This window comes from Neolamprologus multifasciatus, chromosome 15, assembly GCF_963576455.1.
Source record: "Neolamprologus multifasciatus chromosome 15, fNeoMul1.2, whole genome shotgun sequence".
NCBI lineage: Eukaryota > Metazoa > Chordata > Actinopteri > Cichliformes > Cichlidae > Neolamprologus > Neolamprologus multifasciatus.
Genome location: NC_140453.1, coordinates 12,157,450 through 12,177,879, shown reverse-complemented (window position 1 = coordinate 12,177,879; position 20,430 = coordinate 12,157,450). Strand labels below are relative to the sequence as shown.

The 20,430-nt window shown below is 42.1% G+C and overlaps 1 protein-coding gene across 6 annotated transcripts in view; it reads left to right on the top strand.

The window, feature by feature from the left end:
- Positions 1–20,430, top strand: part of utrn (utrophin) — a 201,181-nt gene that overhangs the window by 44,497 nt on the left and 136,254 nt on the right. For all 6 annotated transcript variants that reach the window (XM_085133820.1, XM_085133817.1, XM_085133818.1 and 3 more), the window contains 29 exons: positions 67–204; positions 297–410; positions 567–722; positions 1,405–1,575; positions 1,678–1,869; positions 2,594–2,728; positions 4,382–4,531; positions 5,006–5,167; positions 5,395–5,526; positions 5,828–6,001; positions 6,089–6,244; positions 6,366–6,536; positions 7,258–7,437; positions 7,969–8,097; positions 10,185–10,355; positions 10,445–10,489; positions 10,773–10,937; positions 11,618–11,755; positions 11,893–11,988; positions 12,751–12,921; positions 13,479–13,651; positions 16,138–16,288; positions 17,222–17,397; positions 17,687–17,822; positions 18,272–18,421; positions 18,755–18,907; positions 19,015–19,116; positions 19,714–19,834; positions 20,163–20,380. In XM_085133820.1, the coding sequence (XP_084989946.1) occupies positions 67–204; positions 297–410; positions 567–722; positions 1,405–1,575; positions 1,678–1,869; positions 2,594–2,728; positions 4,382–4,531; positions 5,006–5,167; positions 5,395–5,526; positions 5,828–6,001; positions 6,089–6,244; positions 6,366–6,536; positions 7,258–7,437; positions 7,969–8,097; positions 10,185–10,355; positions 10,445–10,489; positions 10,773–10,937; positions 11,618–11,755; positions 11,893–11,988; positions 12,751–12,921; positions 13,479–13,651; positions 16,138–16,288; positions 17,222–17,397; positions 17,687–17,822; positions 18,272–18,421; positions 18,755–18,907; positions 19,015–19,116; positions 19,714–19,834; positions 20,163–20,380 (4,326 nt within the window). The remainder of the gene's footprint in view (positions 1–66; positions 205–296; positions 411–566; positions 723–1,404; positions 1,576–1,677; positions 1,870–2,593; positions 2,729–4,381; positions 4,532–5,005; positions 5,168–5,394; positions 5,527–5,827; positions 6,002–6,088; positions 6,245–6,365; positions 6,537–7,257; positions 7,438–7,968; positions 8,098–10,184; positions 10,356–10,444; positions 10,490–10,772; positions 10,938–11,617; positions 11,756–11,892; positions 11,989–12,750; positions 12,922–13,478; positions 13,652–16,137; positions 16,289–17,221; positions 17,398–17,686; positions 17,823–18,271; positions 18,422–18,754; positions 18,908–19,014; positions 19,117–19,713; positions 19,835–20,162; positions 20,381–20,430) is intronic.

The window sequence follows — 20,430 nt, the reverse complement described above, 5'->3', positions numbered from 1 at the left end:
AATTCCAAGATTGATTGATTGTTTCTCAGAAATGTCATTTTAATTCTGTACTTGTGTTCACGTCAGGTCCTGTGTCTGGATATTGAGCAAACACAGCAAGCCTCTGACCCTGCAGAACTACAAAAATGGAGTCAGCTGTCTTCCCGGGCCCGTGAGGAGCTTGGCACTTTGCAGTGCATTCTGGGTAGCATGAAGGACAATCAGGTAGAGCAGCTGTCAGGGAGAATAAAGAGTCTGTTTCTGCTTAAATTATGGCTGTAGTTTACACTGTGGTTTTGCTCTTGTGCTGCATTCAGGTTCGTTTGGAGCAAGTGGAACGTTGGCTGGATGCAGTTCAGGAGCTGTTGTCTCGGGATGCCACAGGGATGAGTGACACAGAGAGTCTAAGGGAAGAACTGAATCAGTGCAAGGTGTGAGAAAAATGCAGCAAAAAACAAACACTGGTGGTAATGACGCACAAACTGCTCAGAAATCAACTTGAACAATATGCTGAAGTAGGGTTTTTTGTGGGGGGCTTGGCTTGAATGAACTTTTTTAAAAGTTTCCTTTCATGTTCCTATAAACAGGAGCATGTGAATGAGATGGAGCAGGTGGAAGGTTCACTGATGCAGATGGGAGAGAATGTGAATTCGGTACAGGCAGCTGCAGTACCAGGGCTGGCCAGGTGTGGGCAGGACAAATTGGATGAGTGCCAGGCTCGGTGGACTTCTCTCAGCAAACAGGTGAGTTTGTTTTATTGCTTATAATTTATTTAGTGGCTGATTTATGTCATGGAAAAATAAACTGAATGCTGAAACCAAACCAGCAGATCAGCACAGCACGAACGGTCTTCATAGCAGCACAGAACAGAAGAATAACAGCTCCTTTATGCTCTTTGTGTCGATACAAACTCTGCTCAGCTGTAGGGAGCTAGTTTCTCACAGTCATGTAGGCACCTGTCTGATAACAGAGACATGGAAAGTGCATCATTACCTTGAACACAGCTAACTGTTAGTTTTGGGCCTTTTGTTTGCAGTCTTCACACAAACTATTCGTACAATAAAGTTACAATCACATATCAGTAGTACACAGAGGCTAAATAAGTTAAAACACTAATTTTACATTATAAATTACAATAACAAATTATGCATGCACAACTAACCTTAATGTTTTAATGTTAAGGTTTCATAACATGTGTCCAGTACCTTTTGTTTTGTACATCACAAGTACTTTACAGGAAGATGAAGTCCATTTCATTTCACTAATATGCTGTACTGTATATATCATTGCATAATTGCATAATCATGAATGTAAACCATTAAAAGATCAATTAAAATGCGATTTTTAAGCAATATTAGAATTTCTAAAATTCTAAAAATGTGATGCCAGCTCGTTACAAACCTGATGAAATGCATTTCCTTCCAGTTGCTGAGCCATCAGGAGCGCGTGGCAGAGAGTCAGGAGAAGCATGTGAATTTGAGGAAAGACCTGGCAGAGATGCAGGAGTGGATGGCCCAAGTTGACGAGGAGTTTCTCATGAGGGATTTTGAATACAAAAGTCCAGAGGAGTTGGAGGCATCGCTGGAAGAGATGAAGGTTGGACTGGAAGGGCGGTCAAAGAAAGTGGTGTTGAGTAATTCTTTGTGTTTGAATCTAACTCTTGCTCTCTCTCATCTTGGGTGGCCTCGGCTCTCGCAGCGGGCTAAAGAGGATGTGGTACAGAAAGAGGTGAAAGTGAAGATCCTGAAAGACAGCATCAACTTGCTGGTGTCCCGAACATCACCCACAGGTGGAGGCAGCAGGCAAGAACTGACCTCAGAGCTAGAGGGGGTACTGGCCAACTACCACAAGCTCTGTGACCGCCTCAAGAGCAAGTGTCACACCCTGGAGGTAATGTAATCAATTTATTAATGTATTTTCTGTTGTTGGTGAATAAAAATGCAATAAATGAGCTCTACTCACATAATATACAATAATATATTGATTAATCTCATTATTATGAGCTTTTATTGCTGGAAACCTGCACTTAACTAAGTAAATTAGAAAAAGTGTCATTTTCCCCTATTGTGTTACATTGAAATTACCTTGAAGCTTAAGTAAAAGCTCCTGTGACACATTAACATGAAGTTAATTCATTGTTTTCTGCTTGAGTGGCACGATTTTGTGCATCAGCTCAGAAGTCCCGTAGTTCAGTAGAGGAATGACATGTCGGGTTATGCAATGTGTCATTTCTTGGGCCCTCGTTTGTTAATTTTCGTGCAAAGACCAAGAGAAGCTTGAAGGGAAAATGGTGATTCTTGTTTTCAGAGCTAATCTGTAAGTGTAAAGTCCTACTTAAGGGCTCCTTTTTTGATTAAACACTGCAGACTAAAGGTCAGGCACGTCAGAAAGCTGTGTTTATGCTTGTGTATGCTTTTTGCCTGCAGCCTGTTTGTCACAACCTCCTCTTTGTCCGTAGAATTTGGCTGTTTAGTCTTGCTATAAAGAAGAAAATAAACATTAAAATGTTTTATTTTGTTCTTTAAGCGCCTGAAAAGGGGCATGCTCATGAGTGTGGTCACCTCATAGTAACATAAAGCATTTCCCTTTTAATAGTTTTTGTGTTGCTCTGTAGGAGGTTTGGTCCTGTTGGATGGAGCTGCTTCAATACCTGGACATGGAGCAGAGCTGGCTCAACACTCTGGAGGAGAAGCTCCAAGCTACTGAAAACCTGCCAGAGAGCACCGAGGCCGTTAATGAAGCCTTGGAGGTAAAAACGCACACCTGTAATCAAATTCAATGTAATTCAGTGCCACATTCCAATTTCTGTCTCATTTTTCTTTTAAACCATCTTTTAAACCGGCAAGCCTGTCCTAATATCCTCATCATCTAAGGGGCGGTTGACATAAAAGGAAAACAATGCACCATTCCTCATCTCAAAGTGGGAAATCTTAATATTATACATCCAACTACATAATTTTAGGAAACATGTTGATGTCAAAAGCAAATGTGGAAACAGTTTTAAAGTACACACAAGCATTTTCGACAGCTGAAGGCATGTGTCAGGAGCAAGCGTGTAAGAAATCTGATATAATTAGTTACATCTTTAATATATAAACAGAGAAGACATGAATCTTTGAATGGATTTTATCTTTTATCTTTTTATCTGAGATACAACAACATAACCTCACAAATAAACAGAGTTGTGGTCAGAAGTTACTCTTTACTCTTCCAAATGTGCCAAATCTTGTCATTGTGGTCAATGACTGTATGCATATATTTGAGGCTGTGTAGAAAATCCAAACTATATTCAAACTTGTGCTTTGGATACTTGTTTTTAACATCATTAAAGATGTAAGCTGTACAATCATTCCACCCCGGAAAAAGAACAGTTCAAATAAATCATTTAAAAGCCTCAAATTACCATGACATTCGTGCCTGTGATGACTGTATGTAAAGTTCTGATCACTTCTGGTTCTGTATGCATGAAGTGGCAACATTTAACAAACTAATGCTTCCATTACACGTTGAACTGGATGTTAATAACCTCATTTGTCTTTGATTTGTCTTCCAAATTTCTTCTGCTTTGCCTTGATCTGCTGCTATATCTGTAGACCGCCTGCGGCATGACTGTCAGAGTCACTTTAATCACAGTGCTGCTTCTGTAACATCGCATAGTGATGAAGGAAGTTGAAGACCCTTGAAGACAATGTTTCCCCGCTCTAGCCTATGTCCTTATAATATATTTTTTTGACTTTTCTTTTCTCCTCCAACAAGTCCTTCTCTTTCTCTCTTCCTCTACACTCTTTTAAATCCTGTTTCAGCACTCGTTCCCGGCCTCTCAGTTTCCTAATCAGACCCACCCCTCTGGTGGGGGGCTGTCTTTCTCTGTGTCTGTTACCTCCAGGGAAGGAAAAGCAAATTTAATGACCCCACATAAGCAGTGACTGTTGGGTCCAAACCGGTGCCGTCACTATTCAAGCTCGCTCTCTCACTCGTCTCTCATTTCTCATTCAGTTATCATCTTTGTTTTGGTTTGCCGCTGTCTGACACACCCAGCCCAGCGAAATTCTGCATCTGGACTGCATCTGTTTGCTCAGCTTTTTTTTGTTTTGTGTTCTTTCTCTCTCTTTCATCCACACATACGCTTATGTACCGGAATTCATTTTTCACCCTGATGTTTTGCGCTTTTTGATCGTTTGGTTACAAGGTTAGCTCTGCTCTTCTTTTTCTTTTTAATTCATTCATGCTTTGCAAGTTTCTGTTGCACATTTTTGGAACTGTAAAGCTTCATCATTGTTTCAGCATTCAGCAGCAAAGGATTTGCTTTCCTCCCCTTTTTGCTTGATTCTTATTTATTCATTTTTTCCTGATTCTTTGCGGATGTATTTATGCTTCTCTCCATCTCTTTTGTCACCACCAGTCTTTGGAGGGCGTGCTCCGCCACCCTGGGGACAACCGGACACAAATCAGAGAGCTGGGTCAGACGCTGATAGACGGGGGCATACTTGATGAGCTCATTAGTGAAAAACTAGAGGCCTTTAATTCCCGCTACGAGCAACTGAACCACCAGGTCAGGACCTTGTCTCTGTGTGTGTGTGTGTGCATGTTCTACATTTGTTCCTGCATAAACAGGAATGTTGCAAATTACATCTCAGTTCCTTTTTCAATGGATAATCTGTGCTTATTCTTTTCGGGGAATTTATATCTGATGCTGTCTATTGCAAACTAGAACATGTCCATATCTGTACCGAGTTCATGCATTGACATTTCATACAGTATTTATGGAGTGCTCCTTTACTGTATCAGCTATGCTACATGTAGAAATATGCCTCAATGTATTGTCAAATGTAATTGAGTGCAGCTAAAAGTAGAAATAATTAAGATGCTTACAGCGAGTGTAACCCTGTCTATATTAGCTATTATTTTCAGTCTCTTTCTTAGCCATTTGCACATGCATGATAAGAATAAATATAATATTTGTCTACACTAAAATCTGTGATTATAACAGATTCAAATGTGTCTCGGTGTCCGTGTCCTCGTCCAGGCAGTGAACCAGCAGATCAGCCTCGAGCAGCAGCTGCAGACACTGAAAGAAAACGAACAGGCGCTCCAAGCGCTGCGGGAGTCTCTTAGCCAGCTGGACCACACGCTCACCTCCTACCTCACTGATCGCATAGACGCCTTCCAGCTTCCACAGGAAGCACAGGTACAGCGCACGTGAACATAAAACACTTCTGTGTTGGTAAGACTCACCTAATGAGATCTGACACTCAGAGAAGCCTCGGAGCGTAAAGGCCCTTCATCTAACACTAATAAACTGCATATGCAATGAAATATGCTTGAACTTCAAATTGTCTTCTTAAACATAAAACCACCATAATAATGCATACTTGAATGTTCCGTGTGTATAAAAATAAAACCTTTTTCTGTTAGACTATTGGAGCAGAGATCGCAGCTCACGAGGTGACAGTGGAAGAGATGAGGAGAAGAAATGTGGCCAACTTGCCTCCTAACACCGCTGATGCCAAAGCTGGCCGTGGTGGGACAATGCTGGATCACCTACAGGTAACACTGACCCCTGCTGGACAATGTCAGGAGTTGTCATGCCACCACCACTTATCATATAGCTTTAATACCTTTACCTTTTTGATACATTTTCTTTACTAAGTGTTGGGCTAATATTACCAATAAGACATAGTAGATTTCTTCTCTTCCTTTTTTACTTGTATAAAGGTTTCTGTAATCCTGAAGATGCATTTAAATTTTATTCAAAGTTTCATACTTTCTTTAACATTTTGCTGGGTAAACATTGGCTATTTTTTTGGCGATCTTTGACTTTGTTTGCCTTCTGAATTGCGCTCTGCAGAGGAAACTGAGGGAGATCTCCACAAAATATCAGCTTTTCCAGAAGCCTGCTAACTTTGAGCAGCGCATGCTGGACTGTAAGAGGGTCCTGGATGGTGCTAAAGCTGAGCTTCACATCCTGGATGTTAAAGATGTGGAACCGGAAAAAATTCAGTCTCATCTTGCTGGTTGTCTGGTAAGAAACCGACCTTTTCTTCTCTTTTCTTTTTTTCTCTCCAGTCAACCCACACAGCTACTTATTTCATGTCTTTTTATTGGTTAGAAATTGTACAAGTTGCTTAGTGAGGTGAAGCTGGAGGTGGAGACGGTGATAAAAACAGGCCGCCAGATTGTGCAGAAACAGCAGACGGAGAACCCCAAGGCCATGGACGAGCAGCTTACTGCTCTTAAATTGCTCTACAATGAACTCGGGGCGCAGGTACCTCATTCTGGGCGAATTAACACTTCCACTTCCACAAAATCTAGCTTTTAACATTGAGTACTTCTGTCATAGCTCTGAGCCCTTTTTAAAGATGCCATTGTATTAATTGTCCTTACAGGTAACAGAGGGCAAACAGGACCTGGAAAAAGCTTTGTCTCTATCCCAAAAGTTCCAGAAGGAAAGTGCTGTCCTGCAGGACTGGCTGAACACAAACGAGGCCGAGCTCCAGCAGAAAAATGGCTGCGGAGACATGCCAGCTGACATCGACGCTGAGATTGCATGGGCTAATGTGAGTAGCTGTATCAGTATGTGGAAAGCTTTTTTGTTTTTGTTTTTTTAAACAGACATTTATTAAGAAAAAAGTGTGCTGTGCAAGTGTTAGTGAAAACAAAACCTTTGAAAACAATAGAGGTGAGTCTGTTTCTTGCCAGTAGATGGCACAGAGGGACAGTTTCTTGCCCCTAAACACATGAATCTGATTCTCTTTCTAATATGGTAATCAACATTATGAGCCGTGTGAATTATGTGTGGCTTCGTATATAATTGATGAGCTCTTCTCCTCTTCTCTGATCCCACTTTGGTAAAAAGAACTGAAAGATTTATGATTACATACACAGAACCAGGAAAAAAAAATTGACCCCGTTTATCCAAAAATACCCAGAAACGACATTAAAACTGAAATGCTATGAATTAATAATAGTTCACTAGTTTACATAAAGTCATTAAAAGTGCTTTAGTACAGTAGGGTGTAGAAAGTGTTTTTGTTGTTTTTCAGCTGTGCTTGTTTTGAAACATTTATGCAGTGAAAATGTTCTTCATATCTTGGTGAAGGTAGGTTGTTTTTTTAGTAACATCAGCATTATTTTTTCTTTTATATAGCAGTGTGTCAGTGTTTACATGTGCCTGCGTGATAATATTAAGACAGGTAGCTGAGGTGGCGCTGAATTATTGAAACATGGTGGTCATAACATGATCTTGTTGAATATTTTGAACTGGATGTGCTTAACCAGGGTCTGCTGAAGGAGTCGGAACGTCGGAAGGCGGAGCTATCTGGCCTGACGGAGATCGGTGCTGGTTTGCAGACTCTGGTGGAGGGAAGTGACGCTCAGCTGGAGGACAAACTCTGTGGTCTTAATGAAGCCTGGGAACGTGTTCACACTTTGACTGAGGACTGGCTCAGCACTGTTCTTGTGAGTTCTAATACTGCATATAAAAAGACTAAAGGTGTCATATTTTGGTTTCTTAATGAAGTCGAGCCTTCCAGCTGCTTAAATTTCATTTCTTTTCTTTTCATAATTTGCAAATGCATAAAGGCTACTCTTGAGTAGATATATTTAAGGTAAAGGCAATTACCCATGTCAGCTATTACTGCATATGCATACTTTATAATGCATATCAGTAGTACAGGATTATTTAGTTAGACATGGTGAGTTTAGAAATTCTAAGAAATGTATTTAAAAGTTGCATATTCTGCTCAGTGCAAAGTGCATTACAAGATGATATTTATTAAGGATTCACAGCTCAAATGAAACATGCTCTTTTTGTGCTCTTTTACTCTACTGACAGCAGCAAATAAATAAATGTCAAAACCAAAACAAAGACTTCAGTACACCTCTTTGGTGCACTGCAGCAAGTCTATGATAAAGTACAAAATGGTAAATACGTAGAACTTTTAATTGCCTAAATATTCATTTTTGGGGGGTTGTTTTTGGGTTGTGTAGAGTCACCAGAATGAGGTGGAAATTTTGGATGAAAACTTGGCTCACATCAGCACCTGGCTCTACCAGACCCAGATCCACCTGGATGAGGCTGAACGGCTGGCTCCAGCAGAAAGAGAAAAAGTAATAAAGGTAAGGCAGCGCAGGTTATTAGTGTGACAGGTAAAGCAGGACAGGCCTGAGTGATTCTAAAACCTGAGTTTTTGAGAAAGCTCCCAGTGAATAAGATTCTGAGAAGGTGCATTAAAAATAAATGGCTGGGCCACTGATGCACATTGCAAATTAGCTCGCATAGACACATTAGTTGTGCTGCTTCTTAATGATGGTATGTTAGCTAACAACCCCAATTACCAGATTCAACTTGTAATTGACTAAAAATCACTTGGCCTACCGGTGAGAGGGACGTTTCTAGCTGGCAGTTTTTTTTCAAGCAATGAAATTTCTGCATTCCAACACTTCAAATGCTTCAGGAGCCGTCCACTCAGCGCAGCATCAGCACCATGGAAATACACACAAATACAATACTGTACTATGCCAACATGTGCGAACAAATATAGTTCTATAAAGTTGTTCTATATAGTGTGTAACTGTTGATATAGAGCGTTATTACATTTATTGCTATTGCAATGGTTGGTATGGCACATTGACTTGTGAGGAAATTTTAGATGGCACTCATCATCAGAAAGGTTGCCGACCCCTGGGCTACACCATTCAAAATAAAAAGTCAGGGTCAGGGTCTCCAAGGCCAAAATAGACCCCTACAAAGGTTCCATTAACAAATACAACACTGCATCAAAATACCAGATCATTTGGATCCCTCAAGATTGCCACTTTTTCTTCCAATATGACTAAACAAACCGGTGGCCACACACTTCTGAGCCGAGTGGCCAAAATTGGAGCTGCAGGAGCTGCAAATGAAGTTCCACACAAAACTTGAATGCTGTTCAGCTTTTGCAGTCAGGTGTTGGAGAGCTGGAACTGAAAGGGAGCGACAGAGCAGCGTTCTTTCAGAAAAAGGCCAAAAGCTCAGTGAATGTAACAGGATGCCTCTCATCACTTGCAATAGCATTTGCCTCGCTCCTTATTCGCTTCTGTACTCTCCAACAGTTTGCTGTCTGGTGTTGCTATCTTTCTAACAGACTTTCTCTGGGCCTCAGAAGTGTTTCCAAACCAACAAATGATCCAAAAACTCAGAACAATTTCAATAAGAGCACAGGAACATTTTGTCTGCAGTCAAGGATAAAAGTGTTTTCTTTGTTGTGCCTCTGTGCTCAGACACTCAGTCCAGGAGTCTCATATCAGTCTGTAGTGAGCTACAACCCCAAGGTACATATATGAGGTTGCGCACTGCATCGGTTCTCAATTAATGAAAGTGGGTGGATTGTTGCCTCCTAAAATCAGCAATTTCTTTAGTATTTGCAGTGTCTATTCATCTGTAGGTAGCGTTGTAAAATACTTTTAAGGCTCTAGAAAATGATTATCATCTCTCATCTGTCCGTCTCCATTTTACGAGTGCCTGCTGCACAAAGAGATATGCACAATGAAATAAAGAGCAGCAAAACAGCAGCAGAGACCTCGGAACACGTTTATCTAAAGCAGATAAAGTGAATGAAAGCACCATCTTTAATCTTTGTTTGTTTAGAGTCCAGCTGAAGAATCCTTTATTGTGTCTGTTGTGTCTATAAATTCTAGGATGGCATGCGCTAACAAGCAAAGAAGGTCAGATCAGAGTTTTCAATGTTTTTTTTTAAACAAATGGATTGGTTGACTTTGCACTTGCAGGTGAAACCTCTGTGCTTGGTTAAAAATGGATAACTCCAAATCATATATATTTTTCTGCTATTTAATAGGGTATTTTTTTATAAGTCATCACTAAATGGACTAAAAAGAGAGAGAAGGCAGAGCTGAGAGAGATTGGATTGGGTGGCATCGAGGAATAAAATTGGAAAGAAAAAAAGAGAAGGCAATTCTTTTACGTTGGTGTCATAATTTATCATACAGCTGCATTAATTTCTTAACTCTCCCTCTCCTTTTGCCAAGAAGAGTGAAGGTCCCCACTAAATATCAGCTGAGCTTAAGGCCTCCTAACCTTGATCAGTACATGATGTCCCGAGCTCTTTAATCTGACCCAAGGCTACACTGCCAGCCGGTCTGAGGGAGGATGACTGATGGCATAAACTGATAATTCAATGACCAGCTACTCTGCGGTCTGTCCTTAGAGCATGCTGGAGGAGCTGGAGGATATCGGTTTGCGCGTGGACAACGTCAGGGATCAAGCTGTCATCCTGATGACCAGCAGGGGGCCCGCATGTCGAGATGTGGTGGAGCCCAAACTGGCTGAGCTTAACTGCAACTTTGACAAAGTCTCCCAGCACATAAAAACAGCCAAGGTATTAAAAACAGAACAAAAGAGAGATTAATTAGTGCCTTGATGCAGTCTGTTCAGCCAGTCTATGTTTCTTTTCTTTTGGCAACACAGATGTTGACGAGTCTGGAGTCAGGCAGTGCTGAGGTGAACCAGCAGGTAAGGAATCTATCCTTGGTATTAAATGCAAGGGTGAAACACACCGTATCTTACCAGGAGATATAATATCACAGGCAATAGGCTTATAATTAATTTCATGTAAGTTACAAATGCTGCTGCCAAGTGTTTTAAGACAAAAACACGGCCCTATTGTGTCTCTATGAATTGTAGCACAGCTGAACTCTCTTTAAGAAAGTGGTCAGATAATTAGATTGAAGTGAGCAGCTGTGACTGTGTTGCCTGAGGTTTGTTGTTTGTTTTTTCCACATTTCCTTCTAATCAGGTCATTCACAGTCAGGAGATGCAAGTTGAAAGTCGGAGTCAGAGTCACCCTGACCAGGCTGCAGTCCCAGGTGAAGTGAAGAACCTTCAGGCAGAGCTCCAGGACACACTGAAGGCTCTGCAGCAGCATCAGCATGACCCAGTAAACACCTTGGATGATGATAAGGTACAGAGAATTACCTTTTAGTTAGACTTTTTTTTAAAAAATAAATAAATTATTAAATATGGTCCATTTATTTAAAAGTAGCAGTACTGATTGTGATAGTAATGGTAATAGAAAAGTAGCTTCAACTACTGTACAGAGGAAAGAAGACTCAGTCTATTGCCTGGTCAAAGGTTTACCATGTCTATCAGTTCTCAGGAGGAATTGGAGCACACAAAGAGTACTCTCCCAGGTTATTCTGAAATTTCAATGAAATGTTCTGAATATGCCAGGCTGCAGCTTGTGTAATGTAAAGCTCTCACTTGATAAGATGAGGTTTGATTGGCTTAATAGTCCTGGAATTCAGTCTGACTTATCACAGTTTATGATGTTAAACAAACTGACTGATGAAAAAAAGACCAATCACAAGCAAGGTCACTGTGCCAGGGAGTTCTTGCTGTGTTTTAAACAGTATTTCCTGAGTGGTGTATACTTAGCTAAACAGGCAACAAGTTGCTCAGGCTTCTAAAGAGGCAGAGTTTATGTCAGATGGTGGTATAAATGTTTTCTTCATGTTTATTGAGTAGAAGATGCTTGATTTGAGATCCATTGAGGACTGTTTGGGGGGGGGAATAACTAATCTCTTAACTTTTGAACTCTTGAATGCTCAGTTTGCCCTTTTGCCCTGTGTCTCTCTGTGACAGATGGATGAGGAAAAAGCCAGTGTGGAGGACTTGCTGAGAAGAGGAGAAGAACTGCTGCAGCAAACTTCAGACGAGGGCCAGAGGGAGGAGCTGAGACTTCTGTTGCTCCGGCTGCAAAGTCAATACTCTGCTCACAGGGTGAGATGCATATCATGTGTCCTCTGTAGAGTTTTTCTTTTTCCTCTCCTAGAAAAACACGGGATATTCTTATATTGTTTTCTGCTGTGTGCCGATGCAGTACACTGAAAGTGTGTGTTTGTGTCTGCTTGTCTCAGGAGCTTAAGGTGCTGCAAATCAGGCGAGCCGAAGTCTCCGTGCAAACGTCGTCTTCTCACACCTTCAGAGAGGAGACAGCTGAGTTTACAGCTGAGGTGAGAGACGAATGCAAGCACACACATCTAAGAAAGGGGAGGAATAAATACTTTGGAGTCCTTGATGAGAAACTATAGGGAGGGCTTAGCATGCTCTACTTCTTCAGGTCTTTTAATGTGTGTGCCTCATGATGATGCAGCTCATTTACGAGTCAAGTTTAACATTCTTCGCTTAAAGTCAGTTGAGGTAGCAGCATCAGAACCAGTGAGACCAGCAAAGTGAATAGGAAGGATAGCTCTAAGAGAATAATTCAGCTTAAACTGCCAACCATCATGTAGAGGGTGCTGCATCCCCTCTGTGAACTGATGATCATCCAGTAGAGGGCTAAAAGCAGGGAATGGGTGTGTCAGCTGGCATCACATTTACACTGCTTTTCCTCTTTGTCAGAGAGTGCTGTAGTTTTTCAGTGGATTTGTGTTCTGCATTAGAGTTTTATTCTCATCTTTTAGTGTTTTTTGCCCCTCTAGTTACATTAAGTGTAGTTGTTTCTGATTTGCTCTCATTTAGATCTGTACTATTATAATATCAGCACTCAGTGTAGCCGAAGGCCTTCTTAGCTTCCTATTTTCTTTTGTAATATCAATTTTTTTTTAAATTTACACTGTATTTTGTCTTTTTGGTTATTATACACATTTATCCTTAAATAGTGTTATTATTCATCCACCTTTCTTTTTGTGGTTCATTTAATTTGGTTGCTGTAACAACGAATAAGTACTTTAAATACCTAGTGTGCCACTTAATTCTTCTCATCTGTCTTGTAGGAGATGTCTGCAGTGGGGCGTAGCACTGCTCCTTCGCTGACTCCATCTGACTACCTTTTAGACATCAATAAAGTTCTTCTCGCCATGGCTGACAACGAGTTACTGCTGAACTCCTCTGAGCTCAGCGGGGGCCTTTATGAAGACTTTTCTAGTCAGGAAGACACACTGAGAGTGAGCCATACCCAGCCATTGAAATGAGTCTTTCTACTGTAGAAATCGTGGAGAAAGTTCTGGTTTGGTTTTGTGGGGCAGTCTTGAAAAAGTTTAACCAAATTAAAGAATAGAGAGACACAAGACTTTTTCCCCCCCAAGTAAAAAATATTTTGCACCAATAACAGTTTAAATTAGAGGTTCATCAAGGGTTTTATTTTGAAATGTACGTTTTTCTGGTGGTTTGGTGTGTTCCATCATGGTTGATCTGTTGAAGAAAGCTTTATAGTTTAATATTGATCCCCTTATCAGTACACTTAACAGACCAATAATAGAATTCATTCAGACTTCTTAAAAAGTCACACTGGCTGTTCTGTCTATTAAAAATAAATAAATATGTAATTCACTGAGGATCTTGTATACTGCCCATCACCACTGAACCCTTAAGCTTCATAAGACTGGGGGTGGAATTGTTGACGTTAATTGGTGTCAGATAACCAGCGACCACATTTGCAGTTCTGCAATCTGCCTGCTGCATGAACTTCCTCTTCTTTTATTATTCCGTTTTCATGTCATAGAATATCAAAGACAATCTGGAGCGTCTGAGCGAGCAGGTCACGGGGATCCACGAGCGCCAGCCTGACGCCATCCGGGACGCTTCGCCTGCTGAGGTGGTGCAAATGGCAGACGCCCTGACACAGCTCAATGCCGAGTGGGACCGCCTCAACCGCATGTACAACCAGAGGAAAGGGTGCGTGCACTAGCTTCCTATAATATAACAGATAAAGGTGTATTTATATTCATTATCTAGATTTAAGTTTTTAAATCAAAGTTTTAAACGCAAAAAAGGAGAACAGTGAACAAGCTGCTATTTTTACATGTGGTGTATTTGTGTGAGTAAGAATATGCATGTCAGGATGTTTAGTAGCTGCAGGGACAATATATGCCAGCTGTCCACTAGTCAAGAGAGACAGCAGGACCAGATAAAGAGAGAGACCAGCACACATCGTAAAGAACACACACACATACACGCTGACCTTAGTTAATGTCAAAACAATTCCTTGGGCCAATTCACGCAGTCTCACAGTCATTCACTCATTCACACTCATGCACAGTGCATGACCCTCAGTGCCATCAGCACAGTTCCTTGGGCATAAACAGTCTTCACATTTGCTGAGTGCAGTGTGTGCAAAGACACTGTAGTAAACTAGTAAGCAAACTCTGCAGCACTGCATCTGTAATCACAATAACCTCTGGGCATCATTAAGTATCAAAAGAATAGAGTACATGTTGTAAAATTACTCATCCAGAACTCATTTCCTCAGCTTGTCCCTCTGATCAGATTTGTTCTTTTCAGAGCGATGCTCTGAAAGGAAATAGCCGTTGAGCAGACCACCATTGTGAGAGGTTTTTTTTTTGTTTTTTTTTAAGTAATCATCCTCTCGCTCTTTATTTCTTTCTATTCAGTAGTTGTGCTGTGATCTTCACGGTGTTGTCAGAGGTTCCTGATTGTTGCAGCGTTTTTAATAGAGGTCAACTGTTCAGTTTTCCCTTATCATTTCCCGATGGTAGAACATGATGAATTCATTCATTTTTCCGTAACTGTAGCATATTAACAAGCGGATATGATTCCAACCAACACAACGGATAATATATGCAGACTGTTTTCTCACTACTCTTACTCACTACAGATACAGTAGATTAGGTATGCTTTTTGAACAGTGGATGCGTAATTGAAAATGAGTGATAAAGTCAAAGGAATGGGAATTGGATCACAGTGATGTTATGGTATTAATGCAGCTGAAAACACTTCACTCAGTTTGGCTACTGTTCTCAATAAAAGTGGCAGCGGAAATGACAGTTTGAGTCACAATCGAGAGGATTTACAGGCATAGAGATAACATCGATGTTAGTGATAAACACAATATGACATCTCAGGCCCTCCAAGGTATGGAGGCCTATCTCCCCCCACCACTTCCCCTGCCAGCGGCAGACGCCCTCAGACATCGGTGCGTTGGTGGTTCTTTGTGTCCGGGGGTGGGCGCCCAGGTACACACAGGCTCACTCCTTGGTGGCTGCTTATCGGGGCCTGGAGCCTGGGGCTCGCTCGGGCCACTTCGGGGGTGGGGTGCCCTCAGCCTCTCGGCCTGGGGCTCGGTCACTCTGGCGCGGCTGGCTGCCGGCGGAGCTCACGGGCACGTCACTGCAACCCCCCCTGGCTTCTGCTCCGCGGCTGCTGAGTGACCCCTCATCTGGGACTCTCCTCAGCTCTTTCTGGGATAGTGGCGCGGCTGCCCCTCTGTTGGTCTTCCTTGGTCTCTTGTGTTCTGGGGGCCTCTGGATGTCTGGAGTCTTGATCTCCTCCATACCTGCTTCATGCCCTGGTGGACGGGGCTATGGCTCCCCACACCCTCTAACAGATCATTACATGAAGGAACCTTTTAAAAACAAGCGCGTTCATGCTCACAGGTGTACACACGGGTGCTCACACACACAAACGACACCCTTTTTGGCTCCTACCTCAAAGCACACTGTGCGCTGTCGATATTACGTGCTGCACAATAATGTATAACATTTAGTATTTACTGTTATATTCCCATATATCATTGTGATGTTGTTTATTGTATTGCTCTCGTTTTCTTCTGCTTGTTTTCTTTTATCTTTCTCAACAAGTGATCCAGGTGATTGATATATGTATTTTTTTTTGTCTGCTTATTTAGTTGTTTTTTGTTTTTTTTATCCCATCCCTCTTCTCCGCTGTTTTTTCCCCCTCTTCCTTTCTCCCTTTTCTTTCCCTCATTCAAGTCTGTCCCGTATCTAGCAAGTTAAAATAAAAAAAAAAAAAGAAAAAGTAAACAATAAAAGGTGAATCAAATAGACCATTACGGCAAGGCTGGGATGGTCAATTTGGTAAAATAAATCCGTTGGGCATCTTTCCTCGCCTTTAGACAATAATTCTGATGGCAAAAGAACCAAACAGGACAGGCAAAAAGGAAAAAAAAAAGTGATATACACACAATGTGAGTGTTTTATTGGTGATGTATTACATTTATATAATTTATAGCCCAGTGCTTCACAGAGCCTTTGCTGTGCACCACACTTTTGAGTTCAGCTGTGTTGAAAGGGTCTGAAGCGACGGCAGAAAGTTGGACAGATTGTCAGTGTGTCCTTCCTCTTTTTACAGATTATCTCCAGATTTCAGCTTTGATGCATGTGCGTTTCCTTTTTGTGCCGCAGGAGTTTCGACCGTGCTGTAGAGGAGTGGGGGCAGTTTCACTGTGACTTGAAAGACATCAGTCAGTGGCTGACTGACACAGAAAACCTGCTGTCTGAGAGCGTTAGCCCTGATGGACAGCTGGACCTGGAATCTGCACGACAATACCAAGAGGTCAGTGGAGGGTGGTGAATCGTTGGACTGTGTTAAGTTTTTTGTTTTGTTTTTTCTCTCCTAATCTGTTTTGGTTTCTTTACCCCAGACACAGAATAAATATGTATTTTTTGTGACAAAAGGCCTGTCAGGTCACTTTCTTTTATTGTTATAGAGACTAATTCGATTAATTTGGCAATATCACATCATCAACGTGTGTTTACAAGTTTAAATCAAGATTATTAACTCCCAAGGATGCTGTAGTAATATGTTCACGCTATAGGCAGCTTGATGGTTTGACGTGTTAGACAGAAGATAATTGCATTTGGCTCCCCCAGGGGAAAATGGGTGCTATACTGTATCTAATAAATACACCACACATCTGACTGTTCATTATGCAGAGTGGAAATGGAGAGAAGTGAACTGAAGAGTAAGATTAGTAGGGGACTTAAATTTTGCTTTGTTTGATCGCTAAAGCGGTAATTTCATTTCCAAGGGGAATTAAATTCTCTGAAGCTGTTGCATTATCGCTGACGGCGCCGGTGCCATTAACACCTTTATCGGCACGATTTGCAAAAGCTCGAGCCGCAGTCCAGTGCGTCTGTCTTTTTTACGTTTTCACAGACACTGAGAATGAGACGAGGGATCAAGTGGATGGGAATTGAGAGATCAATTAGCTGAGTCACCCTTTAGCGGACTTTACAATCACTCACTCTACTTTACGAGTCTGTCTTGGCAGGTTAAATCTCTCTCGGTGGAAACAGAGATTTGGCAGCTTAAGTCGTGACTCGCTACAAATCATGCCTATGTGTCAATAAGAGATTTGCTTGGAGAGATGGACCTGAGCTTGGGATTTGAGCACTAGTAGATCAGATTATGCTGTTTGACTGAAGCCTTTTTTCCCCCCTTTCTTTTTCTCCTTTTGTCTCTTCCTTTGTTCTGCATGCATTTTAGGAGTTGGAAGAAGGCATTGCTAGTCATAAGCCCGTCCTGGTTGGACTCAGCCACACTGGAGAGCAGATAATTGGCAAGCTCTCCTCTCCTGATGGGCCCCTGCTTGAAGAGAAGCTGGAAACTCTGGGTCGACGTTGGAGAGCGGTAAACCGCCAAGTCCTAGACAGACAGCGGAGGTAAAAATGACCTTGTACAAAAGAGGGGGAAAGATTGAGGATTTGGAGTTTGACATTCTTGTGTGTTGACATATAACATCTTAGTTCTAGAATACAATGTAGCATAGAGGTTGGTGCTCATTCTCCGTTACCATCAGTTTGTTTCTTTATCAGTGTTTGTCAGGTTAACGTTATCAATGCGGTCAGTCAGCCTGTAACAGCAATTTAAATGTAAATTTTTAGGATCAGGCCTGCAACCTGGAGGAAATGGAGATCCTAATCTAAGGTGTGTGTGTGTGTGTGTGTGCAGGTTGGCTGGAGGGGATCCGGCCCTGTCAGAGCTGGTGAGGAGGCGCGAGGAGCTCGCTGTGTGGCTCGAGCAGGCAGAAAACGCTGTTGGCTCCCTGCCTGTCACTGCCACTGACAGAAATCTCAAAGAACTGAAGGTAAAGCAAAACTCAAAACATGCTCGAGTTAGTCTGATTCATGGGAGCTCAGAGATTTCTATTCCTGCTCAGGAGCTGCTGGGGAAGTGCTATTTTTATGGTCAGCTCTGACTGTGTTGTGTTGTCCTTTGTTCTTCTTTCCCCTCTATGCTATACTGTGAGCACAAGTTGCTCAGAGTGTCTAAGTTAGTCAAAAGCAGAACCAGTCTCACCCAGCAAACGTAAACAGAAAGAGCACTGACACTTCCTGTTTTTAATATTCCTGTTTACATCCTCCAAGCCCTCAAACTCAGAGTTGTACCTTATGAAAATACACTGCAGAGTAGAATCATTCACACTACATATCTCTGTGCAACAGGAGTTTGCTTCTTTGTTTCCCAGTCCTTTGACTTTATCTCTCATTTTCAATCACACGGTGAAATTAAGCCTCGGTGCATCTTTCCTTGCAGGCCTTTGCTGAGGAAATGGATTTACAGAATGAGCGTCTTGGCTGGCTTAACAAGCACGCTCCTCAGATCCTGTCCAGTCCCAGTGTTAGCCCGCAGAACAGAGAACAGCATGTTGCCAAACTCAGAGGCATAAACCTCAACTGGAGCAAGGTATGAAACAAACCAAGCGGGCGGCATTCACACCCAAGTTTGTGAATGCAGAACCTCAAATGAGGCGATGTAGGATTTTGAAATTAATACCATATGTCCATCTACTAAAAATCTTGAGCGGGTTTGAATCTCTGTGACCTCAACCTCATAGTCAACTTTTCTGAAAATCACCTAGAATTTTTAATTTTATACCATAGGTGCATCTACCAGGAGGCTGAGGGCTAGCAGTAGCAGCTCCCAGTAATTTAAATAGCTGGCTTCAAAGTGGTTGGTGTGAAACATTGAGTTTCCTTTCATCTGCTGATTCATCCCTGATTCTACCACTCTCTGCAGGTGACCAATGAGCTGTTGGACAAAGTGGGTGAAGTGGAGACCAACCTGCAAAGTCACGCCCAGTTTCAAGACAGGATGAACAGACTGACTGACTGGGCCGTCATCACGCACCAGACGGTCACGACCCGCGGCCTGAATCCTGGCCAGGCACTGGTAGGTGGACTAAACTGAACACAGAAAACTAATACACTGGTGCTCACTAAAATTCCTTCAATTCTATGCAGGCCTGTGCTCTTATATGATTTTTAAATACGCTGTAGGATCTGGAGGCTTCCATGAAGGACAGAAAGAAGGAGCTGGAGGACCTGTTAGCTCATTCAATAGAGCTGCAGAGACGACAGCAGCTGTTGCCTCAAGAAAAGGTTTCCATAGTAATATAATTTAATAACAAAGTACTAGTGATTGTGGCATATAATTACACATTATTGCACTGTGTCTGTGAAGGTTCTCAGTCATCCAGGTCATTGTAGTCAAAGGAGCTTGCAAAGAAAAGCGTCTGGACTTCTTTAAACTTGAAGACGTTTCACCTCTCATCCGAGAAGCTTCTTCAGTTCTAAGGTCAAATGGTGAAGAGTCCCAGATACAAACCTAGTGGGCGTATCCCCCCACAGAGGGACAAAAGGACCCCCTGATGATCCTCTAATCACCTGTGCCAAGGTGTGAAACTGGGTGTGGGTCCCACCATTTGACCTTAGAACTGAAGAAGCTTCTCGGATGAGAGGTGAAACGTCTTCAAGCAACGTAAAGAAGTCCAGACGCTTTTCTTTGCAAGCTCCTTTGACATTATTGCACTGTTGAAGTGCCTCACTTTGGGCCAAAAAGATACAATTTCCTGTAATTTCTTAATTTAAATAGCTCTTTATCTCGCTACACACCATTTCTAATGCTATTATTTTGTACTAAGTCTATATATATATATGTTTGTGTGTGTGTCTCCTTATGCGCTATCATGTGTATAGGCTAAGGTTGAGCAGCTGGCAGCTGACTGGAAAGCCTTGGATGGCCGGCTGAGGGAATCTCTTGAGCCACCTCTGTCTCCATGGACACATCACCAACATGTAGTCCAACACCAGCAGCTGGGTAAAAAAAAAAAATCCAAGAAACGCAATTTGCAATTCCCTTTTGTCCTGCCTTAATCTGGAGCATGAAATGCTTGATTAAAAATAACAAGTAAGAGGTGAGCGGCAAAGGTTGTAGCAAACTAAAACAGTCCCCGATGGCTCGTTTGTCATGATTTGGTGTGGTGCTACTATCCTCTGAGAGCCTTTTGACAACACCACCTCCCTCCTTCTAACATCTTTAACGTTTGTTGCATCATTTCCTTTTAAAGGAGCTCTATATGTCAAACCTTGCTTGGATCAAGATTTCTTCCTTTTTTTCCTATTCCTCCCCCCCGCCCCTGCTCCAGTGTCTGCCGTCCCTTCAGCCGTGCAGATGGCCAGCTTGGTGAGCGAGGACCCACACCACCAAACCCCGCACACACCGGACACCGTGGCGCCCACTGATCTTAACGAGACTGCCACTGAGCTTGCAGACTGGCTAGTCCTCATCACCCAGATGCTCAAGTCTAATATTGTCACCGTGGGGGACACGCAGGAGATCAGGACCACTATGGGACGTCTTCAGGTGAGAAATTGGTTGTTTGTTTGTTTTTTTATGTGTGCGATTCATTTTTT